The following is an 18,975-nucleotide window of genomic DNA, read 5'->3' on the forward strand; positions in this document are numbered from 1 at the left end:
CAAAAATTAGGAGTCTGTATTTAAATAACGTGAGGTTTTGGGAACAGGGACCTAAGTGAAATTTTGAGGACTTTTCCGGAAGTTGTAGACACCCTGACACTACTGCAGGAATAAAAACTGTACAATAGGAAGTATTGACATAAAACTAACCTAACCTAACTGCCTTAAATATATGGTGTACTATGAATATTAATTACCTACTTTATCAACTTTATCCAAACAGAAACAATAAACCATGCGGAACTGACCTTTATCCGACTAACCGCCTCTTCGGCTTGCATCATCCGGGTGCTCTTGGTCGGCTGACCTTCGCACACCAGCTGCGTAGAGCCGAGATACCTCGCTCGGAACAGCACCCCCTCGATCAGCACTGTAGGTTCGTGAATCATACCTGCCACCAGACCAGGATTAGGAATTCCCAGCACCAAGACACCCTTACTAATCAATGCAACTTTGCTTCGGAAGTTTATTAAAAAAAATCCTTATCCACATGGTGAAAGAGCCTCTGGATCTCTTGATTTAAGCTAAAATGATCCAATTAACTTGCTCTGTCAAGTAAACCTATATTAGTTTTAGACTAATGATCTTCAAGTGACACAAATTCATTGTCTTTACAGATATATTTAACAGTGCCTAAAAAGATTTTTTTAATAGGCCAGCCTCTTTCAACCTAAAGTTTGTCTGCCCATATGAGCATCAAAGACATGCTCATAGAATGTATGAAGCAAAGTGGGAGTGTTGCTAGCCTAGTCCTAAGCGTCTTAGACTTTAGTGTGGGAGGGATGGGTTAATTCCTGGCACATCACAAACTTTAATAGTTTAGGACCACCTTCTTCTTATCGTTTGAATTGACTTAATTATGAAAATTGCACTCTGGCGTAGATACAAGCAAAAAAAAAAAATATATAAAAAAAATGGGGTGAGGTGATGGGGTATAAGTACTAATAAATATTAGTAGAATCAGTGTTTAGTAGTAGTATCAGGATACTCTGTCCTTGGACCTTGGTTTCACAGTCGAGCAACCAACTCACTAACTCGAGAAATATTTATTTTTCTTCAGGAAGTAAAATTATGTTTCCGGGTCCCATCCTAGTAATTTAAACTTTTGTGTAATATAGTTGTGGCCCCGCTAACGAAATAACACTGATAGATGTTCTGATGAAAGCAAATTTGTGATTTCAGTTTCCTGAGACTTAGTTGCAGCTATTCTCTCAATATTCTCTATGACTTAAAGCTCCCCTCGTTGTCTAAGCCTTCAATTTGATTAGAAGGCATGGCAGGCTACATTTTCCATCATGGGTGAAACAATCAGTCAAAGTTGGAATGTGTAATAGGGATCCAGAGGTAAAGTTTAAGTGTCATTTTACCAAGATTTTTTATCATTTTGTCAATATTTCTACCTCATTACTTTCTATTGACCACCATTTACGACAATACTAGTTTAACCAGTCAAATTGTTTGCTAGACTTTCTAAACTATAATTTCCTAAGTTTGCCTGCATTTCTTATCACTAAGTGATAACAACACTCTACAGCTAATTCAGATGTTCGTGACTTCTGGTGATATTTTAGAACTCTGTTCGTCATTAGTAAATTGTACTTAATAATGATTTTGAGTTTTAGTACAAATTAGCCACACATTTCACATTTTTTGCTTACATAATTAAAATCTTCATTACAAGTGAATTGGCAAAATGCTGTTTAGCAAAACCAGAAATCACCATATGCACATATTTGGCTTATTTTCATTAGTGAAATTTCACATTAAGGTACTGTATGTTATTAATCAAAATTATTGCAATTTATTTAACAATCTTAGTGTTTACAGCAATTCACACTACTTTTAAAATGTTTTCAATTACGTAGATTGAGAAAACATAATTATTCTTCCACAGTAATTAAAGGAAAAAAAATATTATTATTTAATCTACCGTACAAGCATTCATTTTCAACCCTTTCAAACAATTACACCAAAATTAGCCTTACACTAGTCTAGGACAACCACAACTTACCAACAAGATAAATATTGATTCCACGGAAGCATGGTAAAAGGAAAATAGAAAATTAATAACTAGTACGGGGCAATAATAAAAATAGCATATTGTTGTGATTCTGTATGAACAAGTTTAAGAACTTTACAGTTGAAAAGCTGATTTATATAATTAAAAAATAAACAGTGAGAGTGAACAAATGTAATTTGACACAGTTTTCAAACATTTTTAGAGTGAGTACAAAATTTTGTATATAAAAAGTAGGTAATCTTTAGGTTTAGGTCAACTTTAAATAATTAAATTTAATCACAATCATGGAAGACTAAGCAGCCATATATTACCTTCTTTATTTCTGCCTTTTTTCTTCACCCCATCCTTTTCCTGAAACCATAAAGTTTGTCCGTCAAAGAAAATTGTATAAATGCCAAAAACAAAGTAATCCACATTAAAGAGTAAACAAATATCTACAGAGTACAGTACCTCAAAGTCACACTAAATTTAAAATGCTGTTTTAAAATAATAATGTTCAAAATTTGATACAATTAATTTTTATTTTACATTTTGTAGATTGCATGCTTATATTTACCTGTATTTACTTTTTAATGCTTCAAAAGTAAAATCAAACAATGTTAGAACATTAGATTGATTGTGAATTGTTAAATGTGTGGTATTTTCACACCTTTGAGATTTCTCTAAAGGTTAATTTAGGAACTGAATTAAGACAATTTAGTATATAGAGAGCTTATCGTATTGATTTTATCTACTGCAAGTAAATCACACTGCATAATTGAGTCATATTTTAAAACTGTTCTGTATAGAGCAAACAATTAAAAAATCTTCATATGATGTAAACCTCTAACAAATACAGCTTAATTCTAAATCAACTTGATTGTATTTACACCTACTTAGCTTTCACCGGAAACTACAACTGTTCACACACAATTTCACTATACAAAACAAATCAAGAATCTCATGATGTAAAATAAATCGTCAATGCAATTTCCTGGTTTTAGAAGATTTCTTATATAATCGGCAAGTGTTGACAAAGTACTAACAATACTTACTACTATTATATATAATACACGTAAACACGCACACTATGTTTTACAGGTATTCAAACACAACTTTGCATCACAAAACACAATACACAAAGCAAAGCCAGTTGCTAACTCTCAAACGTAAGATAACTCTCAAAAAGAATTTTCTCTGCCTTGAAACTAGAAACAAATTACATTTCAAAAAATAAAACCAACTGTTAAAGCATTGTAACAGCAGATGCACGCCTTTATCAATAGTTAAACAAACTATGGCGATATCTACATCAAGCGTCTAAAGGGTATAATTTATTTGTTTAACCTTCCGTCGCCAAAATGATGCCATGCAGGAGGTTTTTATCTAGAACAAACAGTTCAAATATTTCCCAATTGTACAGAGTTGTTCATAAACTGTAGAACGTACCTATGTTTTGGAAATATTATTTCTCACATATTTTTTTTTGAAATCAAATAAAACATCTTCCTAAGGATTGGATGGTAAAAGTAATCTTGATACGAGAATAGTTCCATGATATATTTAAGAAACGATATATTCAAGATATAACTGCTAACACAATTTGAAATCTACAAAGGGCAGTTCCGACAACTGGGCACTAAAACCTTGAGTGAAATAGAAAATACCCTGAACTGTAAGAAGTTCATACACAAATGAAAATGTTTTAAGCTAGATATTATGGGTGAAAAATTAGTAAACTATAGAATTATAATAAGATATAGATTAATGACAGCAATCTAATGTAACTGAGTAGCACTAGATGAACGTGTTGTGACTTGTTTGATTATGTAGCTATGAACAATGTAACAATGTTTGTATGTATAAGTGTGTGAGTCAGACGCAAGTGGCTCCAGACGAGTCATACGAGTCATCCAGTCCAAACTAAAGTTATCTAAACCAGCTGATGTACATTAAAAAAAGGGCAATAGTTCTGATAAAATTAATGTGTACACCAAACTGAGAAAATGGAATGTAGCAATGACAAAACCAATTTAGTTCACTGAAAATTTACAACGTGAATGAAAGCCTAACAAAGTTAATCTGTTTAAACTGAAAATGTCCTTGAAATTCTTAAAAATCATGTTTCAATTACAGTAAGGTGGTCTTGATCGGCATGCAATATCAATAATATTAGGAGAGGACGAGTAATTATTTTATCAAATTCAATAAAAGTGTGAACAAGTTAAATATTGTTGTTACAACTACTGCAATAAGTAATGAATGCATAAAAGACAATTTGTTTAATTCTGTAAAGTAAAAATAAATACTGCATACAGATACATTTGATTAAAAGTATAACAATTTTAAGTTGTGTAAAAGCGTTTATTTTTAGTGACAAATACCAAGCTGATTCCTTAATGGTTATCACTTACTAAAAAAAACTCAATTACAAAAAATGATTATTTACACTTAGGTATAGTTAAAACATCGAAAACAGTTTAAGACTGTTAGGATTTAAATCTAAGATTGGAATTTAGATTTTAAACCTACATTACTTAGTCTTTTAAATTAATTCTGGTTTTAAAATGTCAGAGATATAATTAAAACTCGTTCACCCCCAATAATCATTGGTAAAATAGCATAACAGTACACAGAACAATTAAAAAGCAGTTTTATCAATTTCAAGGTCAAAGAAGTATTGGTAACTCAGAGGAATGTAATAAAAAATCTTTATTTTTAGCGAATTTCCCTATAGGGAAGTAGCTATTACCGTAGGTCTCATGGTAAGACTTAGGCCCGGGACCGATTTACTTTTTCATTTTAATGTCCCCAGAGGCCAAAAACACCATTCGTTCAAATTTTTATATATGTATATATATATATATATGTGTGTCCGTGAACACGATAACTTGAGTAATTTGTATCCGATTTTGATGAAATTTGGTTTGAAGGTGTAAGGCGGGATAAACTTGAATGAGTTCGCGATCCAGCATGATCGGACCATGGGAACAGGGTTTTATGGGGGGTTTTATGGGGTAAAAATTGGTTTTTCTCACTTCTTACCCTCAAAACACAAAATTTCCCAATTTTTCTCTAAACCTTCTTAAAGAGCTTAAAAAAACAAAAAATTCAGTATATCAAAGTGTTTTTGTACGGTTATTGGTTACGGAGAAAACTAAAAAAATGATAAATTCAAAATTCCCATGTTATTCTTATGGAGAATATTGTAAAATGTTGTAGTTTGCTTGTTTATGGATATATTTTGATCAAACTTGGCAAATTTATTTATTTTATAGTAAGCTATCAATATTTTACTAAAAACACACTACTTTATTAGTTTCCTTGTAGCAGCAAACCTAGGTACTTGTTAAACCTAATGTTATTTAAATAGATCAATTGAAAATCAATTTGGCCAAATGGAAATTCGCTTAGACGGCAGGTTTGCTGCGGTGGGGGTATTTTACAACAAACAACACAAATCATTGAGATTCAAGTTCGGTCACAGAGAAGGGACAGTCAAAGAATGTTTTTGTAAAGGCTTTAATTTGCAACTTTATATGCATGCCTACCTCCCTCGGTATTCGGACTAGTTTTTTGCAAGTGTTGCAATTGTTCAAGCCATCCAATACACCACAAAGAATTAACGTTATGTGATAAGGACAATAGTGATATCATTTAAACAATTCTGGTGGCATCAATAGAATGTTGTTTTAAATATCTAATTACTTTCAACTTCATGTAAATTTAAATTTTGTATTGAATGTAATTTATTTTGTTGTTTTGAGATGGTGCAAGCTTCAAGATGTTGCGTTTGCAACAAAGCAGAAATTACAAAAATATAAATTGGACTTGTCAAAACTAATATAGTAGCAGAAAAATATAGAAATAAGGATTTTTTTGTGGGTCTTTGTGTTTTTAGGGCAACTAGTGTCACTAAAACTGCCATTTGAAATACGTTGCTTATGGACACTTGATACTGCACAGTTAACATGAAGAATAAAGTATAGTCACCTAAATATAAATATGGTATCTAAATATTGTACCTAAGAAATCGTTCTTAACGTCTCCTTCTCTTTGGTAATCTTACTTCTCTGTGCTCTAACAACAATCCAAAACACTTTAAAATTCAAGACTTTTAATCCTTAAGCTACGGAAAATAACATTAACTCTCTTGACCTTGAAACTTTTAGTAGCAAAACAGTCCAAGATGCACTAAGACAGCCGTGACCTCCACGTTCAAGACAAACGTCCTTCACCATACAAAACATGCAAAGCGTCCAACAGGCACGATTCCCACACCTTTTTAGACTTAGAGTTCCCATTAGTGGTGGTTTCCGTGGTGGGAGAAGTGCTAATGGGTGGTGGGGAGGTCAAGGGAGGAGAGGGGAGTGCAGGACTAGTGGTGGGGGGTGCTTCACTCTCATTGGCTACGGAGGAGACGGACTGGGATGGCGAAGGGTGCGGGGAGGGGGGTAGCTTGCCGCCGCCAGACGACCCTGTCGTAGCAGCTCTGGTTTTCACCTTCCTCCAACCCTATAACATTATAACATGCTCCACACCAAAAGAGAAGAAAAGAAGATGCCCTCTAAACCATTTAGTAACAATATTGTGATATTTGTAAACACAATATACAGACTTAAGTCAAATGTTTGTATTTTAATTGTTTGAACAAATAAATTATAATTTATAAGCTAGAAGGTTACGGTTAAATTAGACTGCAGAACCTTACTCTTTGAGAGATGACTATGTGAATGAATTGGCAAAAAAAAACTGGTCAACAATTTGGACGCGTATGCCAGTATTTTTGCCAGTTCCTCAGAGGTCATCTCCCAAAAACCAAGCTTCATGATTCAAAAACCAAGATTCAACAAATTATAGTTTTAAGTTTTACGTAAAACCGTGTTAGGTATTTTTAAAAGCAAAAGAAATATCATAATATATTTTGGAAAGTTTGTTTTACAAACAAAATTTTCTATTTCTATAACCATCGAAAATGTTGTTTTGGTTCTAAAAATGACAATCTTTACTATGGGAAATCTGTGTAATGTTAAAATCTTCTTAAACGTTTTTAGCGTATATATCTTTTAATAACACTTAGCCAAAGTTAGTTCTGCACCTTTTTTAAACACAAAACATTTCTTCAGCTTTAGTAAAATTCATACTGTGGCTGTAATAACCACAAATCAAATTACCATTGTATGTAGTGAGTGCACCGGTGAAGAAAGTAGGATAATGCTTTTGAAGCGGATTACATATTTATGTGTTTAGGACTTAAGAAATTATAAAGCGATCCGATAAAAATAATTGACACTTCTGAAGTAGAAGGCTTCTTCAAGTATTAGATATTAATTGAAAAATAAGAACAGGTTAGAACATGCAAAATAATATAAAAGGTGATACAAAACACATAGTTAAGTGGTTAGTGACAGTTAATTATCTACAAAAAGGATCAAATATCGATATAGTTTACTTATACTGATGATTTCAATAATGAAATAGGATTAAAACAGTTAAACAACTAAAACTTAACCCAAAGCACTGTTCCAATGACAAGATAGACATAATAAAATTAATTCTAGCAGCCAACAGTTATAAAAATGTTGTAATTCAATCTCATTGGATATAAAGACCCTTTTACACTATTTTCATAATTCATTTTGTGTTAAGGCTGCTGCGTCTTCTTCAACAGCACATAACATCTTTATCAGAAATTACATTATTTATGATCTTCAACGACCTTTAGAATAAATATTCTCCAACGAGTACAATAAATATACAACAACCAGACACAATATTGTAGAACTAGATAAATAAAAGAGGTTTGACTAACTCGTACGTTTACTGTCAATTTATCGTATTTTTCTTGAAAAAAAACCTAGGATGATAAAGGAGCAGGCTTACAAGATAACAGACTTTTCCTGTAATAGAATTATGAACTGGATTGAACTTTGAGATTTCATTCTATTTGCGTTTGCAATTAGGGAATTCTAATCCACCTGCATGATTGAAAAAAAAAATATTTTTTATATTGTATTGAATTGAATACAATGACTTTTCAAGGTAGCTCTTTCAGGCGAGCACCTTCGCTATATCAAAAAATCTTTCAAAAAAAGTTATGCGATTAACTTATTACACTAGCGTTTCTTTTTTGAACCACTTGGACCACATAACCCATACACATTCACACCAAAAAACAATTGAAACACAAACGGTATGCATGCACAAAACAATGAAACCATTGTTAGTAAACAATAGAGAAAAAAACGAAAAGGATTAATAATAATTACAGAGAAAAAGTTTAAAAGTGATACACAAAACAAACGCACAACATAGAACTGAAAAAATAAAACAATGCTATTATTATGTAAAATAAGTTAGAAAATAAATCAAACCGATCTATTGTTAAAAACTAAATACACAAAACAAAAATAAAATGTAAAAATAAAAAAAAGAACAAGAAGTTAATTTAGTAAAAACCATCATTAATAAACCGAAGGGGGGAAACTAACAAACACACTGAATAACAGTAAAAACAGAAATAAAACAAGTTTGACTAGAAACCATCATAAGGTAACAGTAAATAACCAAACCATCAGTCTTAATAACAACGGTAAAAACGTGAAAAACTAATACACAAAACAAATACTACATAAAAACTGAATAAGTAAAACTAATTTAAATTGAAAATTTTTCAAAACTGTTTTTAGAACACCGTAAAAAAATAACAAACTCAATACTGACACTTGACGTGAAAAACAAAAACTAATACACAAAACAAACACACAACATAAAAACTGAAAAACAAATTTTACATTTTGTCCATAGAAGTGTGAGTGTTTTAACTTATCGAGTTGCAGGTACGACTTACTAGCAAGCATGGCTGTACGGTAGTGCGACGAAGACAGTTTGCAAAGTAAACAACACAACAGACTGAGCCATGTCACCACTGAACAGCCTGGCTCACATTATCAATTGGTTCTACATCGCTGGCTCGCGCCAATACTTTCACCTGCCTATCACGGTTGGCAGACATTTATAGTCTTGGTAAATTATCTGGAGTTTGAATGGTATTTATTTGTGCGGTTTAAAAATATTTGTTGGTTTTGAGTTAAAACAAAGGTGTTCAAGTGCAAATAAAAAATATATTTATTTTAAATTTATATTTTTTTTAAACAGCTAATGGTAATCCCTAAATTGCACTTATCCAATTTTGATGTATTATTCCAACTAAAAATAATTATTTGTCACTTATACACAAGAAAATGTTTTATATTAATCATGGTTATTCATGCAGTACAGTATGTGTATTTGTACAAAAATTTTGAAGAAGTTTTAGTTTCAAGATTCAAAAATTGTATAAGGAGTTTAATTTATTTCTGTGCTTTCGTTTATAATAATGTTGTTAAATGTTATGTTATGTTTAAGTTATTTATGTTTAAAGAAAGTACTAAACTACAAAATCGTCATTCTTGTTTATGATGTCGTTTTCACAAGTTTAATTTATTTTAGTGTTTGTTGTTTATGAGCAATTGTTTTTTTTTTTTAGGTTCAAAGTGGATTACACAAATCAGGAGTCTACATTTCTTTCAGTTTAATTTCATGATAAAAATGTTATTAATACCAGTATTTTTTAACTCTAACCCAGGTAAAGTACGCAAGTTTCCCACTAAGGTTTTGATATTCAAGATTCAATTTATTTATTTTTGCGTTTTTGTTTTGAGATTCAAAATTTCTGGTTTTACAATCACTAATTTCTACAATTATTAATATATATATATTTTTTTAATATTCAGATATTTACCACAGCATAACCAAGAAAGCCAGTGTATTATAAAATCGCAAAATAACAGTAGGCACTTACAGTATATTCAATTTTATAGTTATCATTAAAAAAATATTTTTAGTTAGTGTCTGTGTACATAAAATGTGAACATTGGACTCTGCGTCTACATTTTGTTAACAAATAATGGTGTAAGAAAAAAATAAAACATATAAATAAGGACAACCATTCATGCGTTCAAAACATCCAGACCACCCGATCATTTCACTCACATGAGCATTTTTCCCTTTTTTGGCTCGAAATGAGTTATAATTTTCCTAAAACAGAAAACACTATACAAACTGACTGTTTAGGTACAACCAATCACAGACCCTAGGCTACTTATATTTTGAAGTAACAGTATGATCGAATGATGACTGACTCGTGGTTGAATTTAGTATAGACACTGTTTTTTAACAGCTTCATTTGGTTTTAAAGTACATTCATGGTTATGATATTTTTGTCAAACTTTAACATGTAGTTTGTAAATTATCTTAAATAAACAATAAGAAACTTGCTGAAAATACATACTCCTTATTTAGATGGAACTCAACGTATATCTCTTGGGAAATACTGAACTAAACCAAGAAGAAACCAAATTCATTTTTTAAATGTTTATTCCAACTGTGAAAAAATAGTTAAAGAGCTATGATTAACTCAATTATGGTTTTTAATTTATAAGAACTAAAAAAACCTTGAGGCCCAATTAACCATGTATTTTTAAGATAAACATTTATTACAGTAAATTTAATAAGTTTACAAGACTCGCTTTACTGGAAGTATGTTTGTATTAGACCAGGTATTGAACTGCTAAATGATTAAATGTGTGCTCAATTTATAAAAGAGGTCCATTAAAACATGTTTGGTAGGAAAAAACACATTGAAAACCTGTGGGAATCAAGTTTTATAAAGGCCGCGTCTTGTTTCGTACCTTGTCGTCGTAGAAGCCGTGATCGTCTGTGCGCTGCTGCCCCAATAACCTGTCGGTCTCGAGGTCCGTGTCCGGTTCATCTGCAACCGGCAGCGTCACTGTCACAACCACAACCGTATGTTACGACACGACAACCAAGGCGAGTCATGCGAGCAGCACATTCTACTTACCGACTCCTCAGTAGCGCTGGAAATGTTAATGACATTTCTTTTGTGGAGAATATTGTTCAGGCTTTTTCTAACTTAGGAGTGTGGGGTCCCACCGATATGGAAAGTTAAAGAATATTTTTAATAATTGCTTTTTTGGGTGTGACTGGGGCTTGTCTCAGATTGATATGAGAGAGACAAGGGTTCGATTCCCGTCATTGCAAAAATATTTTAGGTGTTTGTTTGGAGCACCTCCCTTGAAAGTTAGTGATTCTTCATTAAAAATGCCACTAGCGTAGACAGTGAAAATAAGTAAACAAATTCTAGTTTTCAATCATCACAAAATACTTTGTATCTGGCTAAGAGTTGTTTTTCTGACTACTGTTTGTCGCAAAGCACATCAGTAAATAAATAAAAAATATCAATACATTTTTATAAAACCTTTAAATACTCATGCATAAAATGAAAGTTTGTAGTTCATTAAAACCCTCAAAACATTTTCTCAATCCCTCATTATTCATAGTTAATTTTGTGCTTCAACAGTGCTTATAAGATTTGTAAGAAAGGTTATTTATAAAATATAGCAAGGTTTGCTATTGATTCAGTATGTCATTCAATGATCTAATAACAATAGTTCAGTACAATTCCGTTTGTTTATTAATTATTTCTAAGAAAACAAAATGTTGACGAAACTTTCTAAAAAAATTCTTTGATAAACTTGATAGCCTATAACAATTGTATATTAAGTTAATTTGTGGTAGATATAATGAGACAGTATTCATAAAAGTTAAAAGTTTGTCAATGCTTACGAGTTCATGCTACTAAAAGTTTTATCAAAAAGCATCTGAATTATAGTCCACAGTTTAAAGGGAAAATATAAGTTTGACAACCTCTTATATTTATACAGCTAGATGAATAATACACTTTACAAAAATTCAATTTGAAAAAAAAAACTTGATAAAAAATAGTGGAAAAAATACTTTGGATTTGGAGTCATCACAAACATATTGAAACCATAAATGGACAATATTTAGGAAATTCAAATCTAAAGCAAAAAAAAAATCTGAAATAATTATGATTGTATAGTCTTATTAACAATAATCTATTATGCCACACTATACTGTTTTAACGAACTACCCACGCAAGGACTCTTAGAGGTTATGAGTAGTGATTGTTAGTCCTTTAGTCTGTGAGAATGTATAAGGATTTGGAATGTATAAGGATTTGTACACATTTTTTATTGTTAACTTAGAATAGTATGGCATAAAATATCGTACTTCACTTGTCCAAAATGTGTTAAACGGACTTGTATAGTAATCCCGCAGTCGACTTCGTCTCGCATGGGAACGACCACACTCGTTCGTTAAACACATATTTTCAGGACTAGTAACGCAATATACTATTACACTATATTACATAGAGATATATTTATTATGTCATATATAATATTTCCTTCCAATATTTGCCATATACAGCTTTGTTCATATACTGTGATTGAATATTTTTGTTATACCAAGAAAGCAACATTGACAAGATGAAGCACAAAAATCGCAGCAAGACACATAGCTCTTGAAGAGTATAAAGCAAAAGCCAATAGCTACTGACAAAAATTAACAAAAGAATTACCTTCATCCCCACTGTGTTCACTAGTTGCACTGGTTCCCTTTTTTCTGAAAAGAAAACAAACAAACATTAAATTCATTGTATCATTATTCCTGATTAAATTTATTCTAATACTCATAGATCTCTATTTTCAATCGTTTCTTTTGTAACTCTTCTGTGATCACTGGTTATCTACCTGAGGCATTAAATGTCTAAGATGTGTCCAATGTATTTTTTTTTACGTAGCTTGCCACAGTATAGTCACCAAATATTGGTGGTATCCAGCCTACACTAAGATCTACCCATCTTATACTTTATTCCACGTTCACTGTGCAGTTTCAAGTGTCTAACAGCCTTATAATGGCAGTCTCAGTTACTACTTACTATGCTAATTTTAACTAAAGCAATCTCAATGTATGGGTAAAAATCCCGATCCAAAATAGCATAAAGTTACAAGGGAAAGGATTCTACTACCTTTTTGATGACATTTATATAACTCGCATGATGGTAAACATTATGTTTTTAGTAATGTTAATAGTAGAACTGCCTCATAAGAACTGCGTTGGAAGGTGAATGTCGAATTGACTATAACTGGTTTTCAGCAGGCAAGACTAATACAATCTTTCATGTCAAGGTGGGTAAAAAATGTTGACCTTCAAAAACGTTTCCTCTGATCAACGCGAAATCATTAACATTTGAGGTCAAGGAGAAACGGCAAAAATCTCCTTCAATTGGGAGGAAATGGGGAAAACTTATTACATCTGTGAACATGGCGAAATCATGGATTTCCCATGACACAATCTTCGCAGATATTTAGCCATTGCAATAATATTCAAAATCAAACTTCTGGCTCAACTCTCATGTAAATGATCTCAACCAAGTTTGGTCCAAAAACTATTTCTGGCCTGAACAGATATCCCTTGGGCCAACAGTAAGTCTCCCTTGACCCAATGGTATCGGGGGCCCACATATCCCCAATGACGATCGAGCATTTAGGGGAGTGATTTGGTTTCAAGTAGACTTTAAGATACATAGCTGAATTTGTCTATCTCACCTGGGTATCCAGATAGGGCTCTTGTCAGGCTGAGTAGGTGAAGTGTGAGGCAGAGTCTTTGTTCTCTGCAAAGTCATGCGGATATCTTTAAGAGCTGCCTCCACAGAGGGGGGATCTGCACTGAGTCTACGATGTGGCTGTGGGGCTGGTGGGGGCGGAGTTCTCTCACCTGGGGTAGGCAAACATGTCAGCAGTCGTTACTATCACATTGTAGAACTTATGACTTAATTGGCTGATTGTGATAGAGTTAAAGAGTCCAAGTAGCTTATCAAAGAAAATCAGAGTCCACGAGAAATATGTTCAGAGACATAAAATTATATTTCCTCCTAAAATGGGACTTCTTCGGAAAGCAGATTAAAGAAAAATGTCCGTTACAAATTTAAAATTAAAGTAACCTCAGTTCTGCAACTAAGATGATCAAAAAGAAAAGATCTACAGACAGGTTGGATCAATCAGACCAAATTTTTTTTTCTATTTGCACCAACTTTTTTTGGGAAAAATCTGTTTAAAATCTAACTGGAAGGGAGGGTCGGGGTTATTACCTGAAATTGAAGCTAGGAGGATTTCTGGAATCTGATGGGTCGATTATCACCCTCTCAATAGGAAACCGTTCCATTGGTTTTAGGTGATTTAATTTAATTGTATTGGTGGAGAAACAAGAATACAAAATTTAGCATTTTTCAGTGAAGCTATGTGTTTATCTAGTAGAGTCTAAATTGTCAATATTGCCAACTGTAATTTTAAACGACTAAGGATTATTACTATTTTTTTGTTATTAACTCGCAAAATGGTTTTCATCTAGTTATGCCATGAGTGATAATGATGATAAATATTTGTCAAAATCTGTTTAGTAAGGGATATGTTTACAGCTAATGTCTCCGACACTAATTAATCCTTTTCCCTTGGGATAAAAATAAAACTACTTTAACCCTGCTGACACACATATTCAAACAGCTGTGTTCCCTGCAGTACGACAAACTATCTAATTGACTTACTCAGAGGATCCAAGCATTCCAAATCAATGTCTGCTGGGTCGATGATTGTAGTGGACTTTTTTACATCAGTCTTCTCTTCTGCACCGTTCATTTTACCATTAACATTCACAACCTCTCTTCGGCTACTTCTCTCTACAATTTCTCTTTCTATTTCAGTTATTTGTCTCTTCATCAACAGTACCTGAAATTCAAAAGTAATATTAATTAATACTCAGTCGTATTATTTGAATTAATATTAGCGATCACAGAAAATAGCTTTTTTGGATTATTTAGGCTTGCTTCCCTTGGTTCCGGTTTTAATTCTTTCAGTGATCATTGTTGACATATAGAAAAAAATATATTGAATATAAAAATAACTATTCATACATACATTTAGAACAGGTATTTCTAACTTATCCAAGTTTTAATTCTTTACAATATTAATCATGTAAAACTTGCAGTTATGAATAATACACAAAACAAGAAAAGAACAGAGAAAAGTAATTTGTTTGTTTTAATTACATGTGACACCTTCTAACACATAGAAAACATTTATGAATTTTACGTTTACATTTAAAAAATCAGGGATCATTATTAAATTCTAAGGGGTTTGGAAATGCAAACTCAACAGAAATTTCATGAACCTTTATGATATTTTTACGGGGGACCAGGTATAACCAAGAGCAGTACAAACGTTAATTGTAACACCCTGGAGGTTTTAGAGGACATAAGGGATTCAACTGAAACACCTGGGGCATTTGAGGAGGTCAGGTATATCCGGGAGCATTAAACACTCTAATTATAGAATTCCGATGGTTTTGGGGACATCTGAAACCCAACTGAAATATCAGGAACAATTTCAGGAACCAAGACACATCTCAGAGTTGTAAACATATGATTGCATGGGTTGTTGTATAACTCACGGTAGGGTTGTTATTGTCAGTGTCACTGGTGTGGCCTGAAGAGAGGCCGTCTTCCAGCACAGGCATGGAGGAGTAGAGCAGAGGGGTGCGAGGCGCTGGCGGAGGTGGCTCAGTAGCCAACAGTGACGATGCCTCGCTATCACAGTTACTGTCACAGTCTGTAGTCTCTGGGGACAGAGTGAAGTTGCGGGAGTGTCCTACTGTCTGTCCCACCTCGGTCTCCAGGTCTTCAGTAGATCCACCACAAGACGACTGTAACACACAACATTCTCAATAGCCAACGGTGATGATGCCTCGCTATCACAGTTACTGTCACAGTCTGTAGTCTCTGGGGACAGAGCTAAGTTTGCGGGAGTGTCCTACTGTCTGTCCCACCTCGGTCTCCAGGTCTTCAGTAGATCCACCACAGGACGACTGTAACACACAACATTCTCAATAGCCAACGGTGATGATGCCTCGCTATCACAGTTACTGTCACAGTCTGTAGTCTCTGGGGACAGAGTGAAGTTGCGGGAGTGTCCTACTGTATGTCCTACTTCGGTCTCCAGGTCTTCAGTAGATCCACCACAGGACGACTGTAACACACAACATTCTCAATAGCCAACGGTGACGATGCCTCGCTATCACAGTTACTGTCACAGTCTGTAGTCTCTGGGGACAGAGTGAAGTTGCGGGAGTGTCCTACTGTCTGTCCTACTTCGGTCTCCAGGTCTTCAGTAGATCCACCACAGGACGACTGTAACACACAACATTCTCAATAGCCAACGGTGACGATGCCTCGCTATCACAGTTACTGTCACGGTCTGTAGTCTCTGGGGACAGAGTGAAGTTGCAGGAGTGTCCTACTGTCTGTCCCACCTCGGTCTCCAGGTCTTCAGTAGATCCACCACAGGACGACTGTAACACACAACATTCTCAATAGCCAACGGTGATGATGCCTCGCTATCACAGTTACTATCACAGTCTGTAGTCTCTGGGGACAGAGTGAAGTTGCAGGAGTGTCCTACTGTCTGTCCCACCTCGGTCTCCAGGTCTTCAGTAGATCCACCACAGGACGACTGTAACACACAACATTCTCAATAGCCAACGGTGACGATGCCTCGCTATCACAGTTACTGTCACAGTCTGTAGTCTCTGGGGACAGAGTGAAGTTGCGGGAGTGTCCTACTGTCTGTCCCACCTCGGTCTCCCGGTCTTCAGTAGATCCACCACAGGACGACTGTAACACACAACATTCTCAATAGCCAACGGTGACGATGCCTTGCTATCACAGTTACTGTCACAGTCTGTAGTCTCTGGGGACAGAGTGAAGTTGCGGGAGTGTCCTACTGTCTGTCCCACCTCGGTCTCCAGGTCTTCAGTAGATCCACCACAGGACGACTGTAACACACAACATTCTCAATAGCCAACGGTGACGATGCCTTGCTATCACAGTTACTGTCACAGTCTGTAGTCTCTGGGGACAGAGTGAAGTTGCGGGAGTGTCCTACTGTCTGTCCCACCTCGGTCTCCAGGTCTTCAGTAGATCCACCACAGGACGACTGTAACACACAACATTCTCAATAGCCAACGGTGACGATGCCTTGCTATCACAGTTACTGTCACAGTCTGTAGTCTCTGGGGACAGAGTGAAGTTGCGGGAGTGTCCTACTGTCTGTCCCACCTCGGTCTCCAGGTCTTCAGTAGATCCACCACAGGACGACTGTAACACACAACATTCTCAGTAGCCAACAGTGACGATGCCTCGCTATCACAGTTACTGTCACAGTCTGTAGTCTCTGGGGACAGAGTGAAGTTGCGATAGTGTCCTACTGTCTGTCCTACTTCGGTCTCCAGGTCTTCAGTAGATCCACCACAGGACGACTGTAACACACAACATTCTCAGTAGCCAACGGTGACGATGCCTCGCTATCACAGTTACTGTCACAGTCTGTAGTCTCTGGGGACAGAGTGAAGTTGCGGGAGTGTCCTACTGTCTGTCCCACCTCGGTCTCCAGGTCTTCAGTAGATCCACCACAGGACGACTGTAACACACAACATTCTCAATAGCCAACAGTGATGATGCCTCGCTATCACAGTTACAGTCACAGTCTGTAGTCTTTGAGGACAGAGTGAAGTTGTGGGAGTGTCCTACTGTCTGTCCCACCTCGGTCTCCAGGAGATCCACCACAGGACGACACACAACATTCCCAATAGCCAAAGCTAACATACAAACTCAAACAATTAGAGTCAGTTTTAGTTTGGGTTACTAGTCAAATAGTTCTTATGCCGTTGTGGCAAAATCGAGAACATCTTCCGAGATAACGGCGAAATTGAGAACATCTACTGCCGTCACGGCAACATCATGATTGTCTATCACAATCATGGCAAGACCGTGAACATCACCCACAATCACAGAGAAATTGTAAATTTTTGATTGGGCATCTCCACGGAATCTTTCTCCGATCTTGAATTTAAAAGCGGGATTCAACTCCAGTTTGGCCTAAAAGCTATTTCCAGCCTGAACCGATCCAACAGTCCAACTGTTGGCCCGACTTGAAAATATCAGAGACCTGCAAATCACAACAGCACATACATAACAGTAAGCAGTTCATATTGTAGGCCTATGCCTTTGTATTTCAACCCATCAGACATAGCAAATGTTTTACTGTCTACAGTAACTGACCTGCATAGCCATAAGATCACTGACGTTGGCGTCGTCTCCAGCCTTGTGTACAGTCTCACAGTTGACGTCTTCCTGAGATGTCGTCGACTTGGCTAGTCTCAGACCGACGTAAGCGTTGCCTTCACCCGACCCCGACTGTCTTCTCAACTCATAGTCTAAGTCCTGTTGAATGAGTAGCTGTAAAATTTGCTCAGTGAATGGCATACAAATAATCACTACAACAGTAAGAGTCAATACTCTCCTTCGTGCTTAGCTTTGGGTAAAGTTTAAATTACCATAGGAAATCCAGGAGTAGAAGATGGGCATTATGAAAGAAATGCTGTCAAGGCTACAATGTGGATGGAGCTTTTAAAGCCTTGCTTTGGCGCCAATAAATAAGGCAAAGGCCCTAGACGCGGTAAACCTATATATACATAAAAAATAATATGCGTTTCAAGAAATTTTAACTTTTACCCGCAACTCTAGACTATCCCACCACCGTTACCTGGAAAGGCTGAGGACTGACTTGCTTATTGTTGTTATCGCCTGGTTTGAAGAACTCCTCTAGGACTTTTCTCGTCTCGGAGAACTCGTAGAGATAGTCGAAGGTGTTGTGAGGGTTGGGAGCGGCGTGGGGAGGTGTAGGCGTCTGAGGAGGGCCTCCTTCACTGTTGAGAGCTCCAGGGTTCTCGCCTTCCTCCCCTGAGCCGGACACTACCCTCTGAAAAAAAGATTTGATCCAATCAGGCTTTACAAAATTATAAACTTGCACCTGTAAAGACTTGTTCTATATTTCACTTCTCTATAGAACAGGGTATAAACGATTAACTCCAGAACAACGCACTATATGATACACTGAAACACAATAAATTTTGTTGATTTAGTTTGCCGGCTGCCATAT

At 35.3% G+C, this 18,975-nt stretch overlaps 1 protein-coding gene across 10 annotated transcripts in view; it reads right to left on the reverse strand.

Moving 5' to 3' along the window:
• The window catches only part of LOC128996252 (protein lin-10-like), a 53,486-nt gene that overhangs the window by 20,060 nt on the left and 14,451 nt on the right, over positions 1 to 18,975 (reverse strand). For 2 of the 10 annotated variants that reach the window (XM_054421441.1, XM_054421435.1), the window contains exons 7-17: positions 18,580 to 18,795; positions 18,096 to 18,257; positions 15,431 to 15,682; positions 14,529 to 14,709; positions 13,534 to 13,702; positions 12,504 to 12,547; positions 10,732 to 10,829; positions 10,034 to 10,078; positions 6,281 to 6,514; positions 2,332 to 2,371; positions 249 to 391 (exon numbers count right to left, since the gene is read on the reverse strand). In XM_054421441.1, coding sequence (XP_054277416.1) covers positions 249 to 391; positions 2,332 to 2,371; positions 6,281 to 6,514; positions 10,034 to 10,078; positions 10,732 to 10,829; positions 12,504 to 12,547; positions 13,534 to 13,702; positions 14,529 to 14,709; positions 15,431 to 15,682; positions 18,096 to 18,257; positions 18,580 to 18,795 — 1,584 coding nt within the window. The remainder of the gene's footprint in view (positions 1 to 248; positions 392 to 2,331; positions 2,372 to 6,280; positions 6,515 to 10,033; positions 10,079 to 10,731; positions 10,830 to 12,503; positions 12,548 to 13,533; positions 13,703 to 14,528; positions 14,710 to 15,430; positions 15,683 to 18,095; positions 18,258 to 18,579; positions 18,796 to 18,975) is intronic. The other 8 variants (XM_054421438.1, XM_054421436.1, XM_054421437.1 and 5 more) reach the window with 8 other exon arrangements.

Source organism: Macrosteles quadrilineatus, unplaced genomic scaffold (assembly GCF_028750875.1).
Source record: "Macrosteles quadrilineatus isolate MER2022 unplaced genomic scaffold, UCM_ALF_1.0 Scaffold_6__1_contigs__length_79288215, whole genome shotgun sequence".
Lineage (NCBI taxonomy): Eukaryota > Metazoa > Arthropoda > Insecta > Hemiptera > Cicadellidae > Macrosteles > Macrosteles quadrilineatus.